At 40.4% G+C, this 23292-nt stretch overlaps 1 protein-coding gene and 1 pseudogene across 7 annotated transcripts in view; both read left to right on the top strand.

The window, feature by feature from the left end:
- The window catches only part of Large1 (LARGE xylosyl- and glucuronyltransferase 1), a 464139-nt gene that overhangs the window by 370864 nt on the left and 69983 nt on the right, over positions 1-23292 (top strand). For all 7 annotated transcript variants that reach the window (XM_075976475.1, XM_075976470.1, XM_075976476.1 and 4 more), the window contains 2 exons: positions 16607-16719; positions 19337-19462. In XM_075976475.1, coding sequence (XP_075832590.1) covers positions 16607-16719; positions 19337-19462 — 239 coding nt within the window. The remainder of the gene's footprint in view (positions 1-16606; positions 16720-19336; positions 19463-23292) is intronic.
- Positions 9557-10245, top strand: LOC142852681 (mitochondrial pyruvate carrier 2 pseudogene; annotated as a pseudogene).

Raw genomic sequence — 23292 nt, 5'->3', positions numbered from 1 at the left:
TATGGAGGTGGGAATAGTCACACCATGGGAATCAATTAACACCACAAGTCATACTTTGTCCCTTTCTGGAATCCTGTTGGTAAACACTGAACTGTGAAATCCTTCTGGCCCTCACATGCCTAACAAAGTTGCCTACAGTTTTTTGATCATTCGAATTTTGATTTTTCCATGTAGGCAGTTGTCTGCTCCATCAGTATCTGTGTCTTCTTCTAATATGCTCTATTTATTTAAAAATGAAATAGTATGTATCCTTCTGTATTTATTTAGATAACATGAAGCGTTATCTTTCTTTCTAATACTGCATTGTTTTTCCATTTGATGATAATTTATTGTCGCGTCCACCCTCAACCCGCAAGGATGACGCGCAACACACCAGAGCTCTTCTCACTGCAGTTTATTCCAGGACTTTATTCACTTTCTTTCTCTCCCTCTCTCTCCTTCCTCTCTCTCTTCTCTCTCTCCGGGCAAACCTCTCCCAGCCCTTAAGTAGGGATGGGCTGCCAACCCCGAACTGCCAAGTGGGCACTGCCCATAGGTTCACGCATATGCAGGCAGCTGATAATCATTGCGTTATCAGGCCCCAGCCAATATTAGGAGCTGATTATCAGGTGTGGCTCCATGCTGCTCGCTACAGTTCCCCCTTTTGTTTTGTAAAGCATCAGGCAAGAGTATAGGTAGGATCTCTGTTAAAAATGGAACATGTACTAGTGTTTGTCCAGGTGTCATCCACTCAGAGAACACTAGACCAGTCCGGTGCCTTTTTTTACAGAGGTGGGAGTTAGACACCAACCCACATGCAATCAGACTTGCTCTTCTTGAGGTTGATGTATGCTTACAACCAAGCTTGAGGGGACTGTCCTGCTTCAATGACTGTGAAGGCCTGAATGATCATAACTGCATTGCGATGCTGTGAAACCCTTATGTGATAAATACACCATAGGCATACCAGGGAGGCAAGCACCATTAAGCCTGTTAGGGCTCCTACTCCCACCTTCAGATGATCCATGGAGTGATCCAGGAAGATAGTTCTGCCAGGCTGGTATCCATGCGTGTGGAATCTGCAGTCACCATCGCCACCTGCAACTTTTCCAGTTGTTGTTCGAATTCACCAAACCAATTACCTAAAAGATAGCTGCTCCTACAATAGGGCCATCTCTTGATTTAAATTTGCTCTGTAGCAGACTCTTCAGCTGTGTGCAGAGCCTTAAACTGCCATTGTCTTTTCCTTGCCCCGCGGCTAGGCTGCGTTCTCACGCAGCCCTGTGAGGTCTGTGCTCCAGCTTGTCTCAGCTCCAGCACTTGTTGCGTTTGCTGATACTCTTGACACTGCTGTGGCATCCGCCAGGCTAGGCACCAACTGGGCTGAGGCAATGTGTCTTCCACCACAGCCACCTAGCAAAGCTCTGCTCCAGCTGCCTTCTCCAAACTGGTGCATGGAGTGGCGCGGAACTCAGGAAAGCAGGCTGCTCTGCAACCACTGAAGGGACCCCACTTACACCATGTTTTAGGGAATTGGGGCGTTGTCAATCTCTCTGGCTACTTCGCAGTGACAGGGGAGAGGCAGAGACCCCACTTCCCCACCAAGCTGTAAGGTGGAGGCGTGGCAGGGCTGAGCTGCCGGCCCTGACCCTGGTCCTGGCTGGTTGCCCTGGGCTGGGACAGAGGTTCAGGCCTACAGATCTTATCCCTTGCTGCGATTCTATGCCCTGAGGCAGGTCCCGGGTGTTTGCAGCTTCTCAGACCCTCAGCGCTGGTTGGCCTTGAAGCCACCTGGCCACTTTCTCTCTCTCCTTCCTCTCTCTCTCCTTCCTCTCTCTCTCCTTCCTCTCTCTCTCCTTCCTCTCTCTCTCCTCTCTCTCTTCTCTCTCTCTCCGGGCAAACCTCTCCCAGCCCTTAAGTAGGCATGGGCTGCCAACCCCGAACTGCCAGGTGGGCACTGCCCATAGGTTCACGCATATGCAGGCAGCTGATAATCATTGCGTTATCAGGCCCCAGCCAATATTAGGAGCTGATTATCAGGTGTGGCTCCATGCTGCTCGCTACAATTTATTTTTCCCCTAGCTGGTATTAATTGAGAAGTGGTATAAAATTTTATCAAATATAATGAAAAAATTTAATTTTATACCACTTCTCAACTAAATGGATATATTATATGTAAATATAATATTTTTGTTTGCTGTCTATGTTGGGCATATGGTCTATATTTCAAAAGAAGAAGTATTTTTTTGCAGAGAAACTATTAATAAAAAGCCAGCTTCAACTTCTTTAGCTCAGAGAGATGTTCTCTGACAATAAAGTCTAAGCCTCTGAAGTTTAAGGGTCATGAATCTAAGGCCAGGGAAAACAGAGCCTATGCTAGCCATGAGTAGCTATATCTGGCTCAGCATTTCGATTGACCTACAGGAGCAGAAACAAAAGCATGACCTTTCCTGAAAACATTGCTGCCTTACCCTACTGACCCATGCAAAGTCAGGAAAGCTCCTTGATGCCAGCGTTATCAAGAACAAGAGCTGTGACTGAGCACCCAGACACAGGGCAATGAGCACTAAGAAAAAATGGTGTGATCCAGAAGCTCCCTTCCATGGAGAATATCTGTCAGCATTCATTTGATGCCTGTTTTTCACAGATCAGAGAGATGAATTTATGATGGGATGAGGCATCTGATTTCTTTGGGGCCTTCCAAGTTCATGGCACTAATCTCAGACTTGATGCGTGTTTTCATGTGCATTAGCTCATTCAATCCCCATTTTACAGAGGAATTTATGAAGGCTCCATGAGGTTAATTGGTTTCACAGGTTAGCAGAGAAGGTAAATGACGGGACCAAGGGCCTAAGCTTTCCTTATAAGCTCTTAGGCTGTCAGTTCATAGCAATAGTTGGTAGAGCGATTATGTAGCTCTGGGAATTTGTCCAACCCCATTCCTTAGTAAACTGGGTTAGATAACTATGGATTCTTTTTTTGTTTTCTTTTGTTGTTGTTGTTGTTTGAGACAGGGTTTCTCTGTGTTGTAACCCTTGGCTATCCTGGAACTTGCTCACCATAGGCTTAGCTGTTTGAATATTTGGTCCCCTGTTAGTGGTGCTGTTTGAGCAGGTTTAAGAGGTATGGCCTTGGGGGCTGGAGAGATGGCTCAGCGGTTAAGAGCATTGCCTGCTCTTCCAAAGGTCCTGAGTTCAATTCCCAGCAACCACATGGTGGCTCACAACCATCTGTAATGAGGCCTGCAGGAAGAATACTGTATACATAATAAGCAAATAAATAAATATTTAAAAAAAAAAAAGAGGTATGGCCTTGCTGTAGGAAGTGTGTCACTAAGAGACCAGCTTTGGGCTGGTGGAGGAGGTTTGGAGGAGGGCTGTGGGGAAGAACTGTGAATGGAATATAAAATAAAATTTAAAAAATAAAATTAATATTTAAAAAAAACTTGAACCATCCTCAGTTCTTTCTCTCTGCTTTAGGATTGTGGGTCAAGATTTGAGCTCAACATATAGTTACTGCCCCCATGCCTGCGGCTTCCTGCCATGTTTCCCTACCTGGACAGACTCTTAACTCCTCTGGAACCCTAAGCCAAATAAACCCCTTCATCTATAAGTTTCCTTGGTCAGTTGCGTTTTATCACAGTGGTAGAAAGTAACTAACACAGTCCTCTTTTGCTGTAAGTGGGCTCTTGGGCATCATAGCTGCTTGAATTTGTGAATACTTATTCATCAGAGATGTATTGATAATTAGCAGTACACAGTATCCTCACCTTGTAGTGCTCAGGGGACACTTAAGTGAAAAGAAAAACCATGCCAAGACTGTCAAGAAAGATATGGAATTACAAACAGTTATAATTTCTAAGTGGGAAAACCCTATAGATTCTACAGAAAGGAACCAGCAGAAGGCATTTCTATCTATGCTGTTGAACTCAGGCCATTTTTCTGTGCTTTGTATGGCTCCCAGAACCCGACTTAAAATGCCTGTGACTTCATAAACTGAGGAAGATCAGCGTCTTGTCTGTCAGTCTCACTCTGAGCTATTCCGTCATCCACCATTAGACTTAAATAGTAGTCCTTGTCGCCCTGATCCCTCCCTCCACGTCTGCATCTCACCACAGTGGGTCAGATATATTTGAATCAAAATGGGTTGGCAGACACTGAGTTGGTTTTTGGGGTCCTGAGAGATTGCTTCAAGTAAAGGGAATCTCAGCAAAGACTGAGAGGAATATTCAAGATGAATATTCCGTCTTTTATCCCGCATGACTGTTCTACCAAGGAAGGCTGTGCTTATTGAACCCATGTTTATTAAACCCAGCCTGGTTGAGATTGACTCTACTATTTCCTGGTCCTGATGCAAAAGAAATAGGAAACAGAACCGATCTTTATGAATCCCAGAGTTAAGCTGATATGTTCAGGAAAGCACACCGTAAAAACATGTACCACTATGCACCAAGTCAATTTCCAATTTCCTGTCTCTGCCTGCCTGCAACAGCGGTTGACCAAAATTGCACAATTTTGTGGCCTAAAACCTAGATATGCTTTGCATATTTAGAATGCTATGTGTGGGAACAAAATAATCCACTTTGTGACACATGGATGTTGTATGAAACTCAAATGTCAGTGTCCATTAATAAAACTTCTGCCATATCATTGCTTTGATTATTTCCTGTCCTCAATTCCTCCTGGGTAAGTCTGCTGCTTTTTGCGCTAGAGCTTTCAGGTGTGCTGTTAAGTCTCTAATGTGAGCTTTCTCCATTTTCTTTATGTGGGTACTTAGTGCTGTGAACTTTCCTCTTAGCACTGCTTTCATAGGTTTGGATATGTTGTGCCATCATTTTTGTTGAATTCAGGGAAGTCTTTAATTTCTTTCTTTATTTCTTCCTTGACCCAGGGTTGGTTCAGTAGTTCATTGTTCAGTTTCCATAAATTTGTAGGCTTTCTGAGAATAGTATTGTTATTAAATGTTAACCTTAATTCTTAGTGATCTGATAACACGTGTTGTGGGCTTGATGTGTGATTTAAGTTTTAGTAATGTTTCTTTTACATGTATGGGTGCTCTTGTATTAGGGGCATGGATGTTCAGGATTGAGTCTGCATCTTGATGAATTGTTCCTGTTATGAGAATAAAGTGTTCTCCATCTCTTCTGAATGATTTAGTTTGAAATTTTGTTAGAATTAGGATAGCTACACCCACTTGTTTCTTAGATCCTTTTGGTTAGAAAACCTTTTCCTAATCCTTTACTCTGCGGTAGTGTCTGTCTTGAGGTTGAGGTGTGTTTCTTGTATACAGCAGAAGGCTGGATCCTGTTTTCATATCCATTCTCTTAGCCTGTGTCTTTTTATAGGTGAACTGAGTCCATTGATAATTAAGTGATATTAATGACCAGTGATTGTTAACTCCGGTTATTTTTCAGTAGTAGTGTCTGTGTCTTTCCTTCTTTGGATTGTGATGGTGGGGGGGGGGGGGTAAATCAGATGCCTGTGTTTTTGTGTGCGCAGTTAGCTTCCTTGGGTTGGGGTTTTCCTTCTAGTACTTTCTGTAAGACTGATTTTGTGGATATGTATTGTTTAAATCTGTTTTTGTCATGGAATATCCTGTTATTTTTATCAATGGTGAATGAAAGCTTTGCTGGATATAGTAGTCTTGGCTTGCATCCATTGTCTCTTAGTGTCTGCAGCATATCTATCCAGAACCTTCTGGCTTTCATGGTTTCCATTTTGAATTTGAGTGTAATTCTGATAGGTTTAATATGTTACTTGATCTTTTCTCTTTGTAGCTCTTAATATTCTTTCTTTATTCTGTATGTTTTGTGTTTTGATTATTATATGTCGAGGGAATTTTTTCCCCTCACTAGCAGCAATTTATTGAAGCATTTCTGGGAAAATGATTGATGTAATTTTAAGGAATAGTTATGGAAAATATGCATACAATGCAAAGACTATTTTCTGCTAATGTCTAAATCTCTAATACATGTCTGTCAAAAGTAAAAGCAAAATTTTAGGTTATATAAATACAGTCCCTTCTCATTAACCTATATAGAGGTGTTGAATACTGATGATTTGCTGAACCTGAACACAAACCCACCCATACACACTGAGTGGATGTATTATGAAATATAATTGCACTATATATATATATATATATATATATACATATATATATAACAATTTAAGAAGTATTTTGTCAGTTAAAGTAATGTTTAGACTTAATATAGAATAGATTTAAACTTTATCATGCATTTTTGTTGTAACAACATATAGATTTACCCTCCCCCTACACTGTATGGTTATGTATCTACAATAGAAATGTGAATATTATAAATAAAATTTTTCATTTGGGAAAAATGAAACACATTAAATTTCTAGAAACATTGTCAAAATAAGTGTCCATTTAACAGTCAAGGATGGATGAGAGCTCTGCTGGTAGAGCAGTGTAACAGTTATCAGGACCTGAGTCTGCATCTCCAGAACCCTTAAAAGTATGTGCCAGGTGTGGCAGCCTTCCTGTGATCCCAGAGCATAGAAGGCAGAGATAGCCAGTACAAGATAACAAGCTAGACTATATAAAATAGTGTGCTCAGATTCAAGTGAGAGAGCCTGCTTGAATATGCAAGATGAAGACTTATCAAAAAGGACCTTAGCTGTGATCCTTGGTTCTCGATGTTCATTGCACACATGTAAGCATGCATCTGCACACATGCATATATGCATGCAAGAAGAATTTTAAAAGAAGTAGAGGAGATAAAACACTTAGAAGTACTTACAACAGAGAAAATCTACATGTACAAACACACAAATAAATTCAAACATCAATGTAAAAGTTAAGTTTTTGAGATCATAAGATAAATTTTGGTGTGCTGCATAGATTGAGGGATTCCATATAGTACTGGGATGTGATTTCAGTTGTTATTTTGAGATGCTATATATTTGGTGTTAATAGTGGGCTGAGAAAGCTCTAGGCAACCATTCCCAGAGATCAAGGAATGGAATGATCACATCCCATGCTGTTAAAGGAACCGAGCGTCATTCTCTCTCTCTCTCTCTCTCTCTCTCTCTCTCTCTCTCTCTCTCTCTCTCTCTCTCTCTCTCTCTCTCTCCTTGTTTGTTTCTCTTTTTTTATTTCTTACCCTCACTGACTACTTCCCTCCTGTCCCTTCTTCCTTTTTCTTCTACTTGTCTTATATCAAATAATTTTATCTTACAATTTTTTTCCTATAGAAAAGTATGGAAAGTTGCTTTGTACCTGTGGTAGTTTGAATGTGATTGTCCCCCAAATCTCATAGGGAATGGCACTGTTAGGAGGTACGGCCTTATTGGAGAAAATGTGTCACTGTGGTGGGGGGAGGCAGACTTTGAGGTTTCCTATGCTCAGGATACCACCTACTGTCTGAGACCACTTCCTGTTGCCTGCAAGATGTAGGACTCTCGGTTACTACCCCAGCACTACATCTGCCTGCACGATGCCGTATTTCCTGTCAAGATAATAATGGTCTAAATCTCTGAAACTCTACGTTAGCCACCCAAATTTAGGGTTTTCTCTATAAGAATTTCTGTGGTTATTGTGTTTCTTCACAGAAAGAAAACCTAAGAGGGAACTTTTTTTGACCCAGTCTATTTGGTGTTCTGAAGGTTTTTGTATCTTCTTCATAGGGATATCCTTCTTTAGGTTGGGAAAGTTTTCTTCTATGATTTTGTTGAATATATTTTCTGTGCCTTTGAGCTGGCGTTATTCTCACTCTTCTATACCTATTATTCTTAGGGTTAGTCTGTTCATGGTGTCCCAGATTTCCTGCATGTTTTGTGTTAAGAATTTGTTGGATTTAATATTTTCTTTGACCAATGAGTCTATTTTCTCTATTGTATCTTCAACTCCTGAGATTCTTTCTTCTATCTCTTGTATTCTGTTGGTTAACTTGTCTCTGTAGTTCCTGTTTATTTACCCAGATTTTCCATACCCAAAATTCCCTCAGGTTGTGCTTTTTTTATTACATCTATTTCAGTCTTCAAGTCTTGAACTGTTTCCTTCACCTATTTGATTGGTTTTTTTTCTTGGGTTTCTTGGGTTTCATTGAGGGATTTAATAATTTCTTTAAATTTTTTGTTTGTTTTCTCCTCCATTTCTTTAAGGGAGTTTTTTATTTCCTCTTTAAAGGTCTCCATCATTTTCATAAAGTTACATTTAAAGTCGTTTTCTTCTGCTTCTTATGGGTTAGGATGATTAAGACTTTCTGTTGTGTGACCGCTCGGTTCCTATGTTATCATGTTGCTTTTTAGGTTGTTGGAGAAATTCTTGCATTGGCAATTACCCTTCTCTTTCTTCAGAAGAGGTCGTCATTGTCTTTGCATCTTGGTCTAATCCTTGCAGTGGCTGTCTGAGTGTTTGGGGGTTTTTCTTGGTCTGCTCTGTACTGTCAATGTCTATCTCAGAAAGCCTGCTCTCTTGGTCTTCTCTCCTGGTTTGCTCTTGCGGTGCTCTCTCTTAATCTCCTCGGTGTTGTAGCAAGCTCTTGGTCCCCTCAGTATTATTGCAAGCTCCCAGCTTTTAGGTGGGGTGTGGCTAGTAGCTTGGGTGGGCCAGTGGATGGGTTTGGGTCTTGGAGGAGCCTAGCTGCAGGAAACTCTGCTGGCTGGCTTGAAAAGCCAAGGGAGTTGGGGGAAGTGCCCATAGTTTTTTCCCACTGTGGAGGTCCTAGAGAGTGGGGTGTCTCACCACGTGGCTGTTCATTCACCTCATAAGTCTCCTCAATATTGGAGCAAGCTGTGTTTCAGAGTTCCACCAAGGTTGCAGGAGCAAATGTAGAACTTCTTAAAGCTATACCCCGTGGTCTCTAAATATATTTTCTTCTTTCATAAAATGTTTGTTGTGCAAAATAAAAAAAGTAAAAGTAGTTTACAGATCTTAATGAAAGTCCTTTGCCCGCCTCCAAATGCTTTAATATTTGTAGCCCTGTCATAGTCTTTCTTTTTTTAGATTTATTTATTTTATATGTATGAGGCACATGTGTGCCTGGTGCCCACAGATGTCAGAAGAAGGAATTGGATCCCTTAGAAGTTGGATTACATATGGTTGTGGGCTATCATGTGGGTGCTAGGAATTGAAATTATGGAGTCAAGATCACAAAACACCCTTTAATACTGTACCCCCAGTAACATTAAAGACTTCCTAATAGGCCCTTCCTCATCTACCTCATTTACTGTCTACTATTAGTGCCAAGATCAAGCCTATTATTGACTCTGGGCCTTTGAGGGACATTCAGACCCAGCCCTTCCTTAGTGCTCTCTATCTGAGTACTCTTTATCTCTGAATACCCGATACCTGATGTGTATAAGCCACCCAATGAGCTTGTATTGAATGAATAAATAAGTAAGCAGAGACAATCAGCTTTTTGTAAGGTTTGAGCATCATTATACCTTATCCCACCAATACTTAAAAAAGAAACCAACTCCTTCACTTTCTCTTCACAGTACTAAGGGTGCTCCTCTGCCCTAAGGCACCTTTCCCCAGGTGCCCTTCCTTGTCAGCCAGGAATGAGGACACAGTGACTCTCCCACCTTACTACTGTTGATCCCTATGCCACTGTGCCCAAGGCCTGCAGGTCTTCTACCACCAGTTCATGGATAAAGTATAGTTGTTGGTGCCAGAGAAATTGAGGCATTACAACCACATGGCAGGCCCCTAAACAGTTTATATTTTTCTGGGCTCCAATAATGAAATGGGGATTGGTGTGTGCAGGTTAGCTGACAATGGCCAGAAACTGCAGAGAAACTCAGCACAGCTCAGTCCCGTGTTGATAGTTATAGGGCTTATTTAGTCAAGTTACTCACTTTAATTATACTAAAAATTGGAACATTTTGCTGTTAATTTCTTTGTGGGGGTCAGCAGGAGCCTCTCAGTTGTTTTGTATTTGGAGATATAGTCAAGAACTCAAAGGTAAAGGAATCAAGAGTTCCTGATCAACTCAACAATCCAGGTGTGGATAGAAACATAGGAGCCTAGTTTATCTAATTATTGATAAGGTTATTCTAACTGTTCTGATAACATTTGAAAAGAATGGAAAAGAAATTTTTCATTAATAGCTGGCACTTGGCTCCACAGAAAAATAAAGCAAACTTTTAATAAAAAAAAAAAGAAAAAAGAAACTAGCAAATGTAAGTGGAAGTTGCTAGATAAGATTCTGTTTCCCACACTTTCAAGCATTCTTTCTCACAAATGTTCCCTCTCTCTGTCTCTATCTCTCTGCTGCCCCTCCCCCCACTTTCAGGAAAGAAAAAAAAACGCAAAGAAACAAAAAGTAGTCTGCAGAATTCTTTAGTTTTTATAATCAAAGGTGATACCCAGGGAAAATCAGCACAAATCTTAAATTGAATAATTTTTAATAAACTCACCTTCATTATTGGTTCAAACTTGTAATGAAACAAGTGCTTCAGAGCAGAGGGAGGAAAGCCATGACTGTGAGGGTCACATTCATAAATGCTTCAAGTAAGAGAGCCCAGGTGCCCTAAGAGCTTCCCATGCAGCATCTGCTGGTGTCCACCAGAACTTTCATTGGTCTGATCAGCAAAGCCACAAGAACCACCAGAGGACTAAGGAAGAAGTCATAATGGTGAGCGGGAGCTGAAGAAGTGTAGACAGAAGCCAGGCAGGACTAAGCAAAGGGAGACACAATAAATTATACCCAAAATTCTGGCAAATAAACACTTTACAACTCACTACGCATAAGTTATGTCAAATACTTTGTTTCTCCCACCACCTTCTCAACTTGTTTAACTGTATTTCCTGCACATCTTTCACTGAATTAAGGAATAGGTTTTTCCACAGTCTGCTGTGAACTGGTCTTGTCTATTGGAATTATGTAGACACTTGGGAACTCCTATTTCCCCCCCCCCTTGAATAGAGGAAGTTTGTGGTCTGAATTAACCAAGCCAGTCCTAAGCTGATTCTTTCATTTAGCTCAATCATTGAAGCTGGGATGCAAAGAAAGAAACTAAGAGGAGAAAGGGAGGGAGGGGAGAGCTTCCCCTAAGAAAGGTCTTGGTCACGCAGACCTCAGGTGTTTGCCTGATTTAGTGGTTGGTTTTGATTGTCAATGTGACTGGATTAAGAAACACTTGGGCATTAGTTGGGCATGCCTTTGGATGTGCCTTTGAGGGCATTTCCAAGGAAGAGTAGCTGAGAAGGTAACCAAAATGTGGGCAGTAACATCCCTATAAGCTAGGATTCCATTCTGAATTAGAGGGGGGGGTGAAAAACACCTGCATATCAGCATTCTCATTTTTCTGCTTCCCAGTATTCTGAAATGTGAACAGGCAGCCTCACACCCCTATTGTCATGAAGCTTCAGGGGCCACAACTTCTCACCATTATGACCTAACCATGACCCCTCAGACTATGAGCTAAAATACTTCTTCCCTTAAGTCACTTTCATCATGTATTTGGTCATAACAACAAGGAAACAACTACTGTACTGAGGAAGTTTTCTTTTAGTTCCCCTTGCTAGGAAGAGCTAGTCCTATACTTGCTGAGAGATCTGTTGGGTGTGCTCACATGCAGGAAGAAGACAGTTGCTCTGGCTTTCACCAAGTCCTGATACCAGTCTTTCTGGTCTCCAGCCAGTAACCATGATCACTTACACAGGATCATGCCTGCCATCATCACCACACAGGACAGTCTTCAGGAAGCTCTGACGTTTCTGTCCTGCCAGATCTGTACAGGGGCTACCTGCAGATGCCCTAAGGTCTCCTTCCTTCTTCCTCCAGGAGGAACTACTTTATATTGGATTGAGAACTCTGGTAGAACTGGGCCTCCCCTGTTTACATATGAGCATGTTTGAACACGCACACACACACACACACACGGAGCAACATGACATCCAATATGATTAATTTTGCAACTGATAGCCATATGTGAGCCTTAGTCTTCATCTCTAAAATGAGGAACATTTCATCTCCCTCGTAAGAATCAGAGGTCACATAAATAAAGTATCCAGACTCTTGTGGACAGCAGTTACCAGGTAGATGCTAGCTAAGTGTCGCTGTCTTCAGCTATATCTCCCTTTAATAGTACAACAGAACCCAATATTTAACCCAAAACAAAGCAGTGTTTTAAAGGGTACTTCTCTTTCTCCTCTCTCATAGATACTGTCTTGTTCTCCTTGCCATTTCGGGTGTGAGCTTCGCTACATCCTCAGTTGGTACAGAAGATAACAGCCCTGCCTTCTAATCCATAGATAAAATATAGTCTACCACTAGACCACATGTCCAGAGGAGAAGCCTTTGATTATTTATTTGTTTATTTATGCTTCTGGCATGACAGCTGTCAATAAAACCCTGCTTGGCCCCACACATCCCAGCCAATTGCAGTAAAAGGTCCTGCCAAATTTAAGGCCACAACCTCTGTGCATAACACCCTAAGGCAAAGGGCAGGCTCCACACTCCTGAACACCAACAGCAAATCTGGAAATGGGCAGATAATACAGCAGCAAATGCAGACAAAGGCCAAAGTCAAGGTTTTTGGCACCACCTTCTGCCCGACTGCCAAAGAATGAGCACAGCATTTATTGAAGTATGATGTTGAAAAGGTCCTATTTCCTATGGTACCAATTCTGTAATTTGAATCAGAGTTCACTTTAAAGGCTTGTCCCAATTTTGCAGTTATGTGCATTAATTTTTATCAATTCCAGTGGGAATTAGGCACATTCCACAAGTTATAATTAGACACCTTAATGAGGAAATGTATATTTTTCAGAACTTAGTTATCAAGCGGTTATGTGCCATTCGTGATTTGGAGGACTGTTGTGGTCAATTAGTGTGTCTCCCTATAGCGTGGGGCTAATGACAATAAATAGCAGAGGTTTCTCTCATTCTTAGAAACAAGTGTGTTGACTGTTTTTTTAGTTGTTTGGAATTCTGTTCTTAAATATGCCACTCTGAATTCTCCTACCTACTTATTACAAACTCCTAGCCCTGGAAGAAAGTAGTATCTGTTAGACGCTTTTGTCATTGTGATTCTACTTGACATCTTAAACTGGCTGTTTTTACTGCTCAATAACATAATTTATGCACGTAATTTTCCATGTGGTGGATCTTCTTTCCTTTACTATTTTGCTTTTTCTTGATTGTGCCCTTTAACTATCACTTTAAATAACCCCGAGGGGTTTTCTAATAACCACAGATTGCTTATAACACCCTAAGTTGAATATTGCCAAAAGAGTAGAGAGGTATGGCCCTGGAAATATGTCAGTATTTCAAGTGTCCAGTTCATTAGACAGAGAGAGGATGTTTTTGAAGATATTTAGGGTGGTATGTGGATACAGGTTAGAAAATGAATTCCTAGCTATAGACATCAATTATCAGATTATATTTTCCATGGGTATCATGCCTATTCAATCTTGCCTCTGTTGTGAGATAGTCTCTAGGTTACAAATAAGAAACTGGGGTTTAGACACCCAGTGACTTTTTCAGGGGTCCTTAGCAGTGTGTAATGTTCTCAGACCAAGTTGCTGCAATGTTCTGTCCTTGCATTAAGCATCCTCATTGGTAGCAGTTCCATGTTCCAGAAGGCTCCTTCTGGGCATCAGTCAGAGTGTGTGAAGATATGCATTATATAAATAATTTGTGACTAATTATAGATTTGTGAGCAAAGGCAAATGTTCTTTCCAGCATCTTTTTAATCTTTCTATTAAGCTCTGCTCTTGAGATATGGTAGGAAATACTTATAACCTGATAGATGTTGAATGTCCTTCTTTAAAGACATGCCCTTCAGGGAAGAGCATCTGCCCTGACATGCCACGCTTCCTTCCCTTGCCTAAATATCATCCCTATTCTTTTTTATCTAGATAGCTTTTGTTTAGAATTTTCAACTAACTTCTTCTCCCAGCCCAGTTTCAAAAAATAAATAGGTAAATAACTAAACAAGTTAGACAGTACCTAATAAGAAAAAATACCTTAGATTATCTTCTGACATCCTTATACATACAAACACATGTACACATGTACTTGCCCACATGCCTGCACCCAAACACACATGAACATGCTCACTCATATAAAATATTTTAAATATTTTTAAGTAAACAGTAAATATACAGGCAAGTTAGAATAGAACATGTGTGATATGAAACACACACACCAGAAAACCCACCAAGTATTGTTTATTATCCTATAGATAGAGATAAAAAATGTGAGGACATACAAAGACATAAAACAACCACCTCAGGAGATTGATTGTGTCTAAAGAAGGGAGCAGGTACAAGGACATGATGGATCTTTTGGTTAATCAATCATGTTTTATTTTTGGCATTTATGGTGCCTGGGTATAGGGTAAATCTTACATTAATTTCCACGGTTTGTGTTGACTTGAAATATAATCATTATAGAATTAAGTTACATCTCATAACACTGAAACTGGGAGAGAAGTCTTGAGTTTCTGCAGTTGGTTCTCAATTCTTGACTTCACATCCTCTCCAAAGAGCCTACCTGTTGATGCTGAACCAAGTCTGTCACCCTATCCACCAAGACATAGGACCATTTAAAAGTGCTGATGCTAAGCTCAGACTCCATAGTTTATAGATTCACATAGACCTCGACTTTTAAGAATGTTCCTTAAAATTTTTTATCACTACCTACAGCTTGCCCAGCCTCTCTTTATATATTAGAGTGTTGACTTTATCCAGTTTAAATTAGCTTTTTCAATAAGAGTTGATGAAGTCTCTCACACACTTAAGACTGGGTTCTGCTTTTGTCTTCCTTGTCTTATATCACTATATTTTTCTATTTTGTATCTCCCACAAAATTACTTTATTGTCCTCCCAAAATAAATAAGACTCTTTTACTAAGCAGTTTTAGCATGAAAGTAAGAGATTTTGTTGTGACATTTTCATACATCTGTATCATTGGCTTTGGAGTAAGGCACACCCATATTGATTTGCCTGTTTTTCAACTCTAAATTAGACATGTGCCTAAGTTTCCCCTCCAGCAAAATAAGGATGACAGTTGTTTTCAAAGGATCTTGGAACATTGAAGAAAATGATATTCAAGAAAAGCCAATATGCATGAAGGAGATAGGCAATCAGTGTACTGCACCTTGTGACTCATAAATACACATCTCTGTATTACTCTACTCTTCCAAATGTGTCAAACTTTCTCTGCCTAAAACCTTCTGTAAATGATGAATACACTTTTCCTACAAACGTGTACCACTAGAATAAATAAAAAGTGTTAGAGTCAATATATGTGTCTGACTGGAAGGAGGAAGTCAGTTATATCTAGGTGTCAACTAATTTTTTACCTGCCTAGACAGTGGCCCATCTCCTCAATTAATCATAATGAATTGGATTGCTTTGAGGACCCAAATGTGTAGCAAGTCCCTTCACTACCTTGGCCATGTGGCCTCTTCTGATTATGGCTTTTTCTGCCCACGTGGACTGAGTTGTTAGTAGATAGCTGCCTCCAATTCACTCAACTAAGCCAAATTACATGTTCCTTGTTAGAACTATTTTGAATTTTTGGCCTTAATACTATGTTTAATTTTTTTCCCTTTTTTCAAATGCAAGAATGGATTCAATGGGAAACTACCCTACACCCTGCCCCACTTGCTCACATTCATCCCTATAAAAACACACCATGAAAAAAGATGAGAAGGAAGTAATAGGCTCTTGTTAATAGTTTCTTATGAACACAAAACTTTGACATTTGCATTAAAAACCCAACATGAGCACTGGCTTTCCAATAATTGACATGCATATTAATTATCATTGACCCAAGGAAAGCAGTTCTCAAGTAAGGAACACTTAGGCAAGGAGGTGTGACCGGTCAGTTCTGTCAAATAATGTACTTAGAAGGGGTTAAAATGACGGCTTATAGGTTAATAGCACTTGCTCTTGAACATCACTTGAGTTCTGTTCCCAGCACCCACACAGCAGCTCACAGCCTTCTGTAGTTCAAATTGCAGAAAATCAGGGACCCTCTTCTGGTCTCTGTGAATACCAAATGCACATATGCATACATGAAGGCCAACTCTCAAACAAAAAGAAATGTTTAGTAAGTGAAACAAAACATGTAATTGGAGTAAAGTTGTAGAAATGTTGTATTTTTCCTGAAAAAAGCAAATGGTATGTGTTGTGCAAGTGCCACTTATCAGCCAGACTGAGGGTGCCTCCGTATGAAAGGAAGCTACTATTTGTGAGAAATGTAGTGCACATCAAGTTGACAGTAGGATCTCTTGTTATTACTGTGATATAATCTGTAAATAGTAAATGAATAATAGAAACTTATTATTTTAATTCAATAGTGCAACTATCACCACAAAATATCTCCAAAAAGTACTAAGCATTACTCATTCACCTTAATACTCTTTCCTATGTAGTGGGGATGTTTCAGAGATGTGATTTTGTTTGCTTAACTGAAGGCAGACAGAAATTGTAATAATATATACACTTGTTCAGTATCTGGCAGAGCCTGGTGCTGAGGCCAAGACTCATCTCCAAGCCATGCACCCTGTATGGTGAAGGCTCACTCCTGAGATCTGGGAGGGAAAGCTCGTCCTTTTAGGTGATTAGGCTGTCCCAGAGTGGCTGGTGTCTCTAGTTCCGTCTCATTGCTGCTCTTGTTCTTCTATCCTATGCTGTTGCCCAGGAGTCATACTATTGCTTCTGGATAAGCTGCGCAAGATGAAATGGGAACAGATGTGGAGGCTGACAGCAGAGAGGGAACTCATGGGCATGCTGTCTACCTCTTTGGCTGACCAGGTGAGTGGCCAGTGACAGGAATCCTTACACCTGAGTACCCTCCTCTTAGTGCTTGTTGTATTGTTACTACAGTAAACACGGAGAAAGGGTTTTTTGTTACCGTTTTGTTTAGTTCATTGTTTTCTTTCTCAAACAGATTCCCAGGGTATACTCCATGCTGTTTTGAACTAGCAATTCTTCTGCCTCTGTTTCCCAAGCTCTGGGGTGGGCGTGTATATGCCACTATGCCTAGATTATGCAGTTCATTTTGGATCAGAGTTAAGTAGGTTAACCCATAGTTGGTTGACCATATTGCTCTTGGTCTAAAACCATAACACTGGTGAGCACATGGAGGATCTTACCTATCTGCTCACCTTACAATAAGGACATCAAAGAAGACACTAAGTTTCCACAGTCCCCCTCACATGTGTTCTCCCAGTGGCCTTAAAACTTTCCACTATATCCTACCTATCAAAGGTTTAAGCACCTTCAGTGGTAATTCAGCATTTAGGACTAGGAGTTTAGCATGTGGATCTTTGGTACAATATTCCAGATGCCAAAGCACAGCAGAACTGGTCTGTTTCTCAAAGACTTCTGTATTTTTGGGTTTTTTTTTATGTACACAATATTCTGTCTGTATGTATGCCTCCAGACCAGAAGAGGGCACCAGACCTCATTACATATGGTTGTGAGCCACAATATGGTTGCTGGGAATTGAACTGAGGACCTTTGGAAGAGCAGGGAATGTTCTTAACCGCTGAGCCATCTCTCCAGCCCCCGAAAGACTTCTGTTAATAATTTAATGGTCTCAATTCATTGTTTCTTTCATACACTCCATCAAAAGACATTCAGTGAATATTGTATACTAAGACATGAAGGAAATAATAGTAAAGGATCCAATATTTTTTCTTTATTTACTTTATGTGTAAACTTATTTTGCCCACATGTATGTCTCTGGACTTCATTTGTACCTGGTGCCCATGGAGGCCAGAAGAGGCTGTCAGATCCTGTACAACTGAGGGTTACATGTGCCTATAAACCTCCATGTGGGTGCTGGGAATCAAACCTGGCTCTCCTGGAAGAGCAGCCAGTGCTTTAAACCACTAACCCGTGTTTCAGTGTTAAAGTCCAGGCTCTTTACTCAGAAACTTCATTGTTTATGGAATCAGAGTCACAAGTGGATGATAGTCTGCTATGTGAAAAGGCATCAATACCATCTTTACCACCAGTGTGGAATGTACATGCTCCCTGTGACCAGAAAATGCCATGGTGTATTTCCCAGGTAATTCACATGCATCTGAGAAGCAGCATTCAATGGGTAGGATAAAACCATTATTATGACCCTCTTCCTGGTAGCCCTGAACTCAAGGGAATATCATTTAAGCAGGGAAAAAAGAGAAATTAAGCAGACGGTCTGAGAACATCCTTCAACTCCAACAGATGATTAACTGATTTTATAAAAACACATGTCTCATTTTGATTGGGAAAGGCATGAATCTATTTGACCTCAGAACTCAAGACCTCTCACTTAGATTTTACCTTCTTGTGATGTTGCTGATCATCTTAAGATGTGAAGATGCTTTCTCTGGGTTTTCATTTCTTCCTTTCCGAAATTAGTTCATGCCTCACGACTCCTTTGTCAGAGTCCCACAAAGTTTTCAAATACAGAGAGGAAACAAGAAAATCTGCAAGGTTATATAACTTTTTATTTCTTTTTTTTAAAAGCATTATTATTCAGTATTTCCCTAGGAGACAAAAAGCTGACCTCCTTTTCCAAGCAATGAGATATAGCATGAGTGAGTGAAAAACTAAAATAAAATAACTCAGATGCTGTCTAGGACCTGAGGCAAAAGTTGTCTGCTGTCCTTATATTTCAAATTATGTAGCAGTGACCTGAGTGTATGCCCCCAAAGTTAGCAATTGTGTGTGTGTGTGTGTGTGTGTGTGTAAAATATTTCCAATGAGGATAGTTTGTTTAGCCATCTTGTGCCCTGAAGGCCCATAATTCACCTCCCAGAACCACCTGTCAAGTAGCTGGTTAATAAGTGGGGTTACATATTAGGCTTGAAGGGAGCTCAAAAATGGTTTAAAACATTCCTTTCTAGACAACTTGGAATAGGAGTTTGAAATAGGGAGTTGCATTCTAGGTACTGTGGCCTTCAGAAATTCAACGAGCATCCATCACTAGGCCAACCAAAAGCCCTGAGAAAGAGCTACTTGAAATAAGGATCCATCATTTGTCTCAACCCTCGGGATGAGTTGAGCCACTTAGCATCACACTGTTTCCTCTCGTGAAGGCTCAGGATATGACAGGGCTCCTACCTAGAGTAGGATAAGGGGAAGATAAGAGACTTGATTTATTTCATGATAGTCAACACGGGAAAGTCATTACCTATCGGCCCAGTGTGACCTCACTGGATTATGACCAGCTGGACCCCCAAGCATCAAGTGAGCTTGTTTGGCCTATGACATTCCTCTGCTCCTACCTAGACATTAACCATTGGTTCCTGAAGAAAGCAGTAGGGAAAACTGTCCACAATGGGAGCAATCCTATTTCCAGAGCATGGTGTTTGAGAGATGTCCTCCTGTAAGTTAAACCTGCCTACTCACTTGACTGTGTCCTTGACTTTTATTCCAGGATATTTTCAATGCTGTCATCAAACAAAACCCCTTCCTGGTGTATCAGCTCCCCTGCTTCTGGAATGTACAGCTGTCTGACCACACTCGCTCTGAGCAGTGCTACAGAGATGTGTCTGATCTAAAGGTGGGTCAAGAAGTGTCCTGGTGGGGCGTGGTTCATATCTTCAGTTTACTGTAGTGATATTTCATTTGTATTTCAATAAATGAAGGTTACCTGCAGATCAGAGTCTAAAACAACCCCACTGGTCAGCCTTACAGATCAGGCAGTAATAACACACACCTTTAACACAGTAACTACACTAGTTTGCCATAGTAAGTAGACAGTAGTGGTGCATGCCTTTGAGCCCAGCTCTAGAGAGGAATATAAAATGAGAAGAGACAGCTTTCAGTCTCATTCTGAGATTCCTGGAGGTAGAATCACCATTTCAGACTGAGGTAGAGGTAAAAGTCAGTGACTGACTGTTTTGCTTTTTACACCTTCAGACTAAATCCCAATATCTGTCTCTGGGTTTTTATTAATTGTGCTACCTACTCCTGTGCTGAGCATAGAGAAGCTGGGTACGGGGACTGGCAGGGAACAGTTTTCTGTAAGCCTGTGGACATGTGGTGGAAGATGTATGGTCCCAGGAGAACAGGAAGAAAATGATTTTCCTCTCTGCTGGTTCTTTTCTTTCACACTCTTATTTGGGATTCCTGGAAAGTATAAAGCCCCTGGAATAAAGAACCAGCTTGTGTGGACTTCTCTTCCCATATGCTGCCAGCTCTTCTGGTTCATTCCACATTCCCAAATCCATTGATTTAACTCAAGTAAAAACATTTGTGGAGAGGTCCACTATGTGCCAAGTGCTATATGTGTGATGTTAATGACTTCCTGCTTCCAAGTCACATTTTTAGAAGGGCAGAGAATCGTGGAAGGAAATAAATAATGCAGGAGCTGTGACAGATCTAGAAGGGTCGGGGTGAAGAAAGGAAGCACAAATGTCTCATTCTCCTGGAGGAGATGGGACTGGGCAGAGAAGCCCAGTACCAACTACTAAAGAAGGCCCGACTTTAAGATGACAGCAGGGCAGGGCATATTGGCTAGTGCTGTACATAATGTCACAAGACAAAATATTCTAATTGTGACTGTACTCAGCACCTATGTATTTAGCCTATGAGTTTATACATTGGATAGAGGTTCACTCTTTTTCCCTGACTTAACTAAGTACTGTGATTGCCTTCAGTTCAGAAAATGATGCCTAGGATACCTCAGATGTCCTCTAGTGTATGATGTCATCAAGTCAAACTGTTTTTAGAGCAAGGTGGAGGTAGAAGGAGAAGCCTTAGTGTACAGATGAAAACCCTGACTTGTTTCTAATGACTCGCTGCCCCACACGGCCAAAAGAAAAAGAATCTTAAACCTTGTGTTCCTTTATCATTTTCTACCTTCGTTGTTGAGGCAGGGCACATGCTGAACCTGTAACTCACTAATTGCCAGGATGATTGGCCACTGAGTTCCCAGGAATCTTCTTTTTTTTTTTTATTAGGAATCTTTTTGTCCTCCCAGTACTGGAATTATAGACATATATCACTATGCCTATGTTTTTTTCATATAAATACATGTACACACACACACACACACACACACAAATAACCAAGTAATTTGAATTCTTTAAGGATAGGGCAGGCTCAATAATATCTATTTGCCTATATTATTAAATTATTATATTCTGACCCCTTTTAGATTAACCAATGCACCATTATTTCAATTTTTAAAAAAATCTTTAGATTTCATACTAAGTATTAGAAGTCATTATGGTATTTTCAAACTTATGTTTTATTGGCTTCCCTTCCCCCCAACAGTACCCACCCTCTGCTACCTTCAGTTCCTTCTTCTCTTTTGTAAGCTCCTTTCCCGGTCTGTTTTTCTTTTTTATAGACCATTTGTCCGTTTGCCTACCTCAGTACCTATTTTACCCTTTCTTTGTCTCCTTTCTACTTTTGAGATTTTACCCATGATTACACACACAGACACACATACGTGTATGTCATGCATATGTTCATATCTATATGTTGAAGGCTAGGAAGTTTGTATGAAAGAGAATGTGCAGTTTATGCCTTCCTAGGTTTGAGCCTCTTGACTTAATATACTTTCCAAATCCATCCGTTAGATACTGTCTCACCCAATCAGAGCAGTATCACCAAGAAGTGTCACAACAGATGCTACTGAGGACACGGGGGAGGAGAAGCTCTAATTCAGTACTGAAATTTGCAAGAAAATGGATGAGCTTACAAAGGATAATATTAAACAGAATATTTTCTTTTGTGTCTATCTTTATGCTCTTTTTTGCCAAGACAGGAAAATCGAGTGTTTTCCTTGCTGAAGTCCATCATCATTCATTTTGGTAAAGGTATCTTGAAAGAGACTTCTAAGATCTTTCCATGGAGTTCAGAGAAACTTTATTAAGCCTTGCTATCACAAGGGTTTGAACAACAACAATAAAAATAAATACCCCATTTTTGGGCACTGTATCCATGTCCCAAGTGATCTGTTTTGAAATGACTTGGTAATTCCTAGTACCTAACAGATAATACTACTCAAAGCGTAAAGCCTGGGCAGTATGAACTTCTTCCTTCTCTGCAGTGGTAGTTAATTCATTTTTACTCATAACGAGAATTCATTTTTTTTGTGAATGCTCAGTTATAGTAAACCACCTATTTCCAGGTTTTCTAATGAATGATCTCACATTGGGAGCAGAAATGTAGCTCAGCTGTGTTGCTATCCATTTGAGCTTGTCTTCATAGGTGTCCTCAGCTATTTTTCTTTATAGATTTTTTTTTTAAATATAAACTTTCTGAAAGAATCTAAGACTGTAGAAGAACTGCAGAGCCCCACTGTCTCCCATCTGGTTCCATCCTGCCTCCTGCGACAACTTTCCTCCAGTGGCACACTAGTGAAAACTAGCCAACCGGTCTTCATACACTCTTGGTAACTAACTAATCCTTGGGCTAGAAAGAGCCTGGGATTTGTGCAGTTGCCTAATGTCTGTATATATTCTGTCCATTTTGCCCTAGGCACCTTTTTTCATTGGTCTCACCAGCCCTCAGTGGCCTCGCTCTTTCCTGTCCACATCAGCACACACTACTGAGAAACACACTGGGGATTCTGCAAATGTGACTACAGTTTAATAATTAATTCCACAGGGACAGGAAGAGCACAAAGCTGATTTTCACTCACAGATCTTGCGTTGGTAGTTGGCGAAGAAGCAATGTGAAGGAATTAGTACAGCTCATGTTTCTTCTCTGCTATCTGTGTTCCAACAGGAATTCTTCACACATAACAAGTCCAGTTCAGATTGACTTTTATCTCTCAGAAGAAAAATAAGAGTAACAGGAAGAAAGGGAGGGAAGTGAGAGGAAGGGAAACATTGACCAAATGAACACTGTGGAATCTATCTGGATCTGAGGACTCCTCATGTCTCCAACCCTGAATCTTAGCAAAGCTATCCATTTTATTAGTCTTAGTTTTTTTTTTTCTTCTGTCCAAACTCTACCTCCTTAAACAGGACAGCAGCATGAGTTACAGAATAAAGAGCACCTGGGATTTATGCGCCATCCTAACATCTAGATTTTTCAGACAAGTTGGCTAAATAACTGGAGATCTGGATTGCTCTATCCTCCTCATGGGTTATGGTTTATTTTTTTTCTGGGAAGTACTTTTTTAACACCACCCCCCCCTTTTTTGGACTGGGACTTGAAAAAAATAAGAAGGAGCAGGTGGATCTCTGAGTTTGAGGCCAGCCTGGCCTATAAGATCTATTTTTTAGGACAGGCTCCAAAGTTACAGAGAAACCCTGTCTCAAAAAAAAAAAAAAAAGACAAAAACTTAAAAAGAAGAAGAAAGGAAGAAAGAAAGATCTAAGAGTCAAAAACATTATATTTATTTCATAACAGTATCCCAAGTAATAATTACTT

Source organism: Microtus pennsylvanicus, chromosome 6, assembly GCF_037038515.1.
Source record: "Microtus pennsylvanicus isolate mMicPen1 chromosome 6, mMicPen1.hap1, whole genome shotgun sequence".
NCBI lineage: Eukaryota > Metazoa > Chordata > Mammalia > Rodentia > Cricetidae > Microtus > Microtus pennsylvanicus.
Note: the sequence above shows the minus strand (reverse complement) of the source record. Positions and strands in the feature narration are given on the sequence as shown.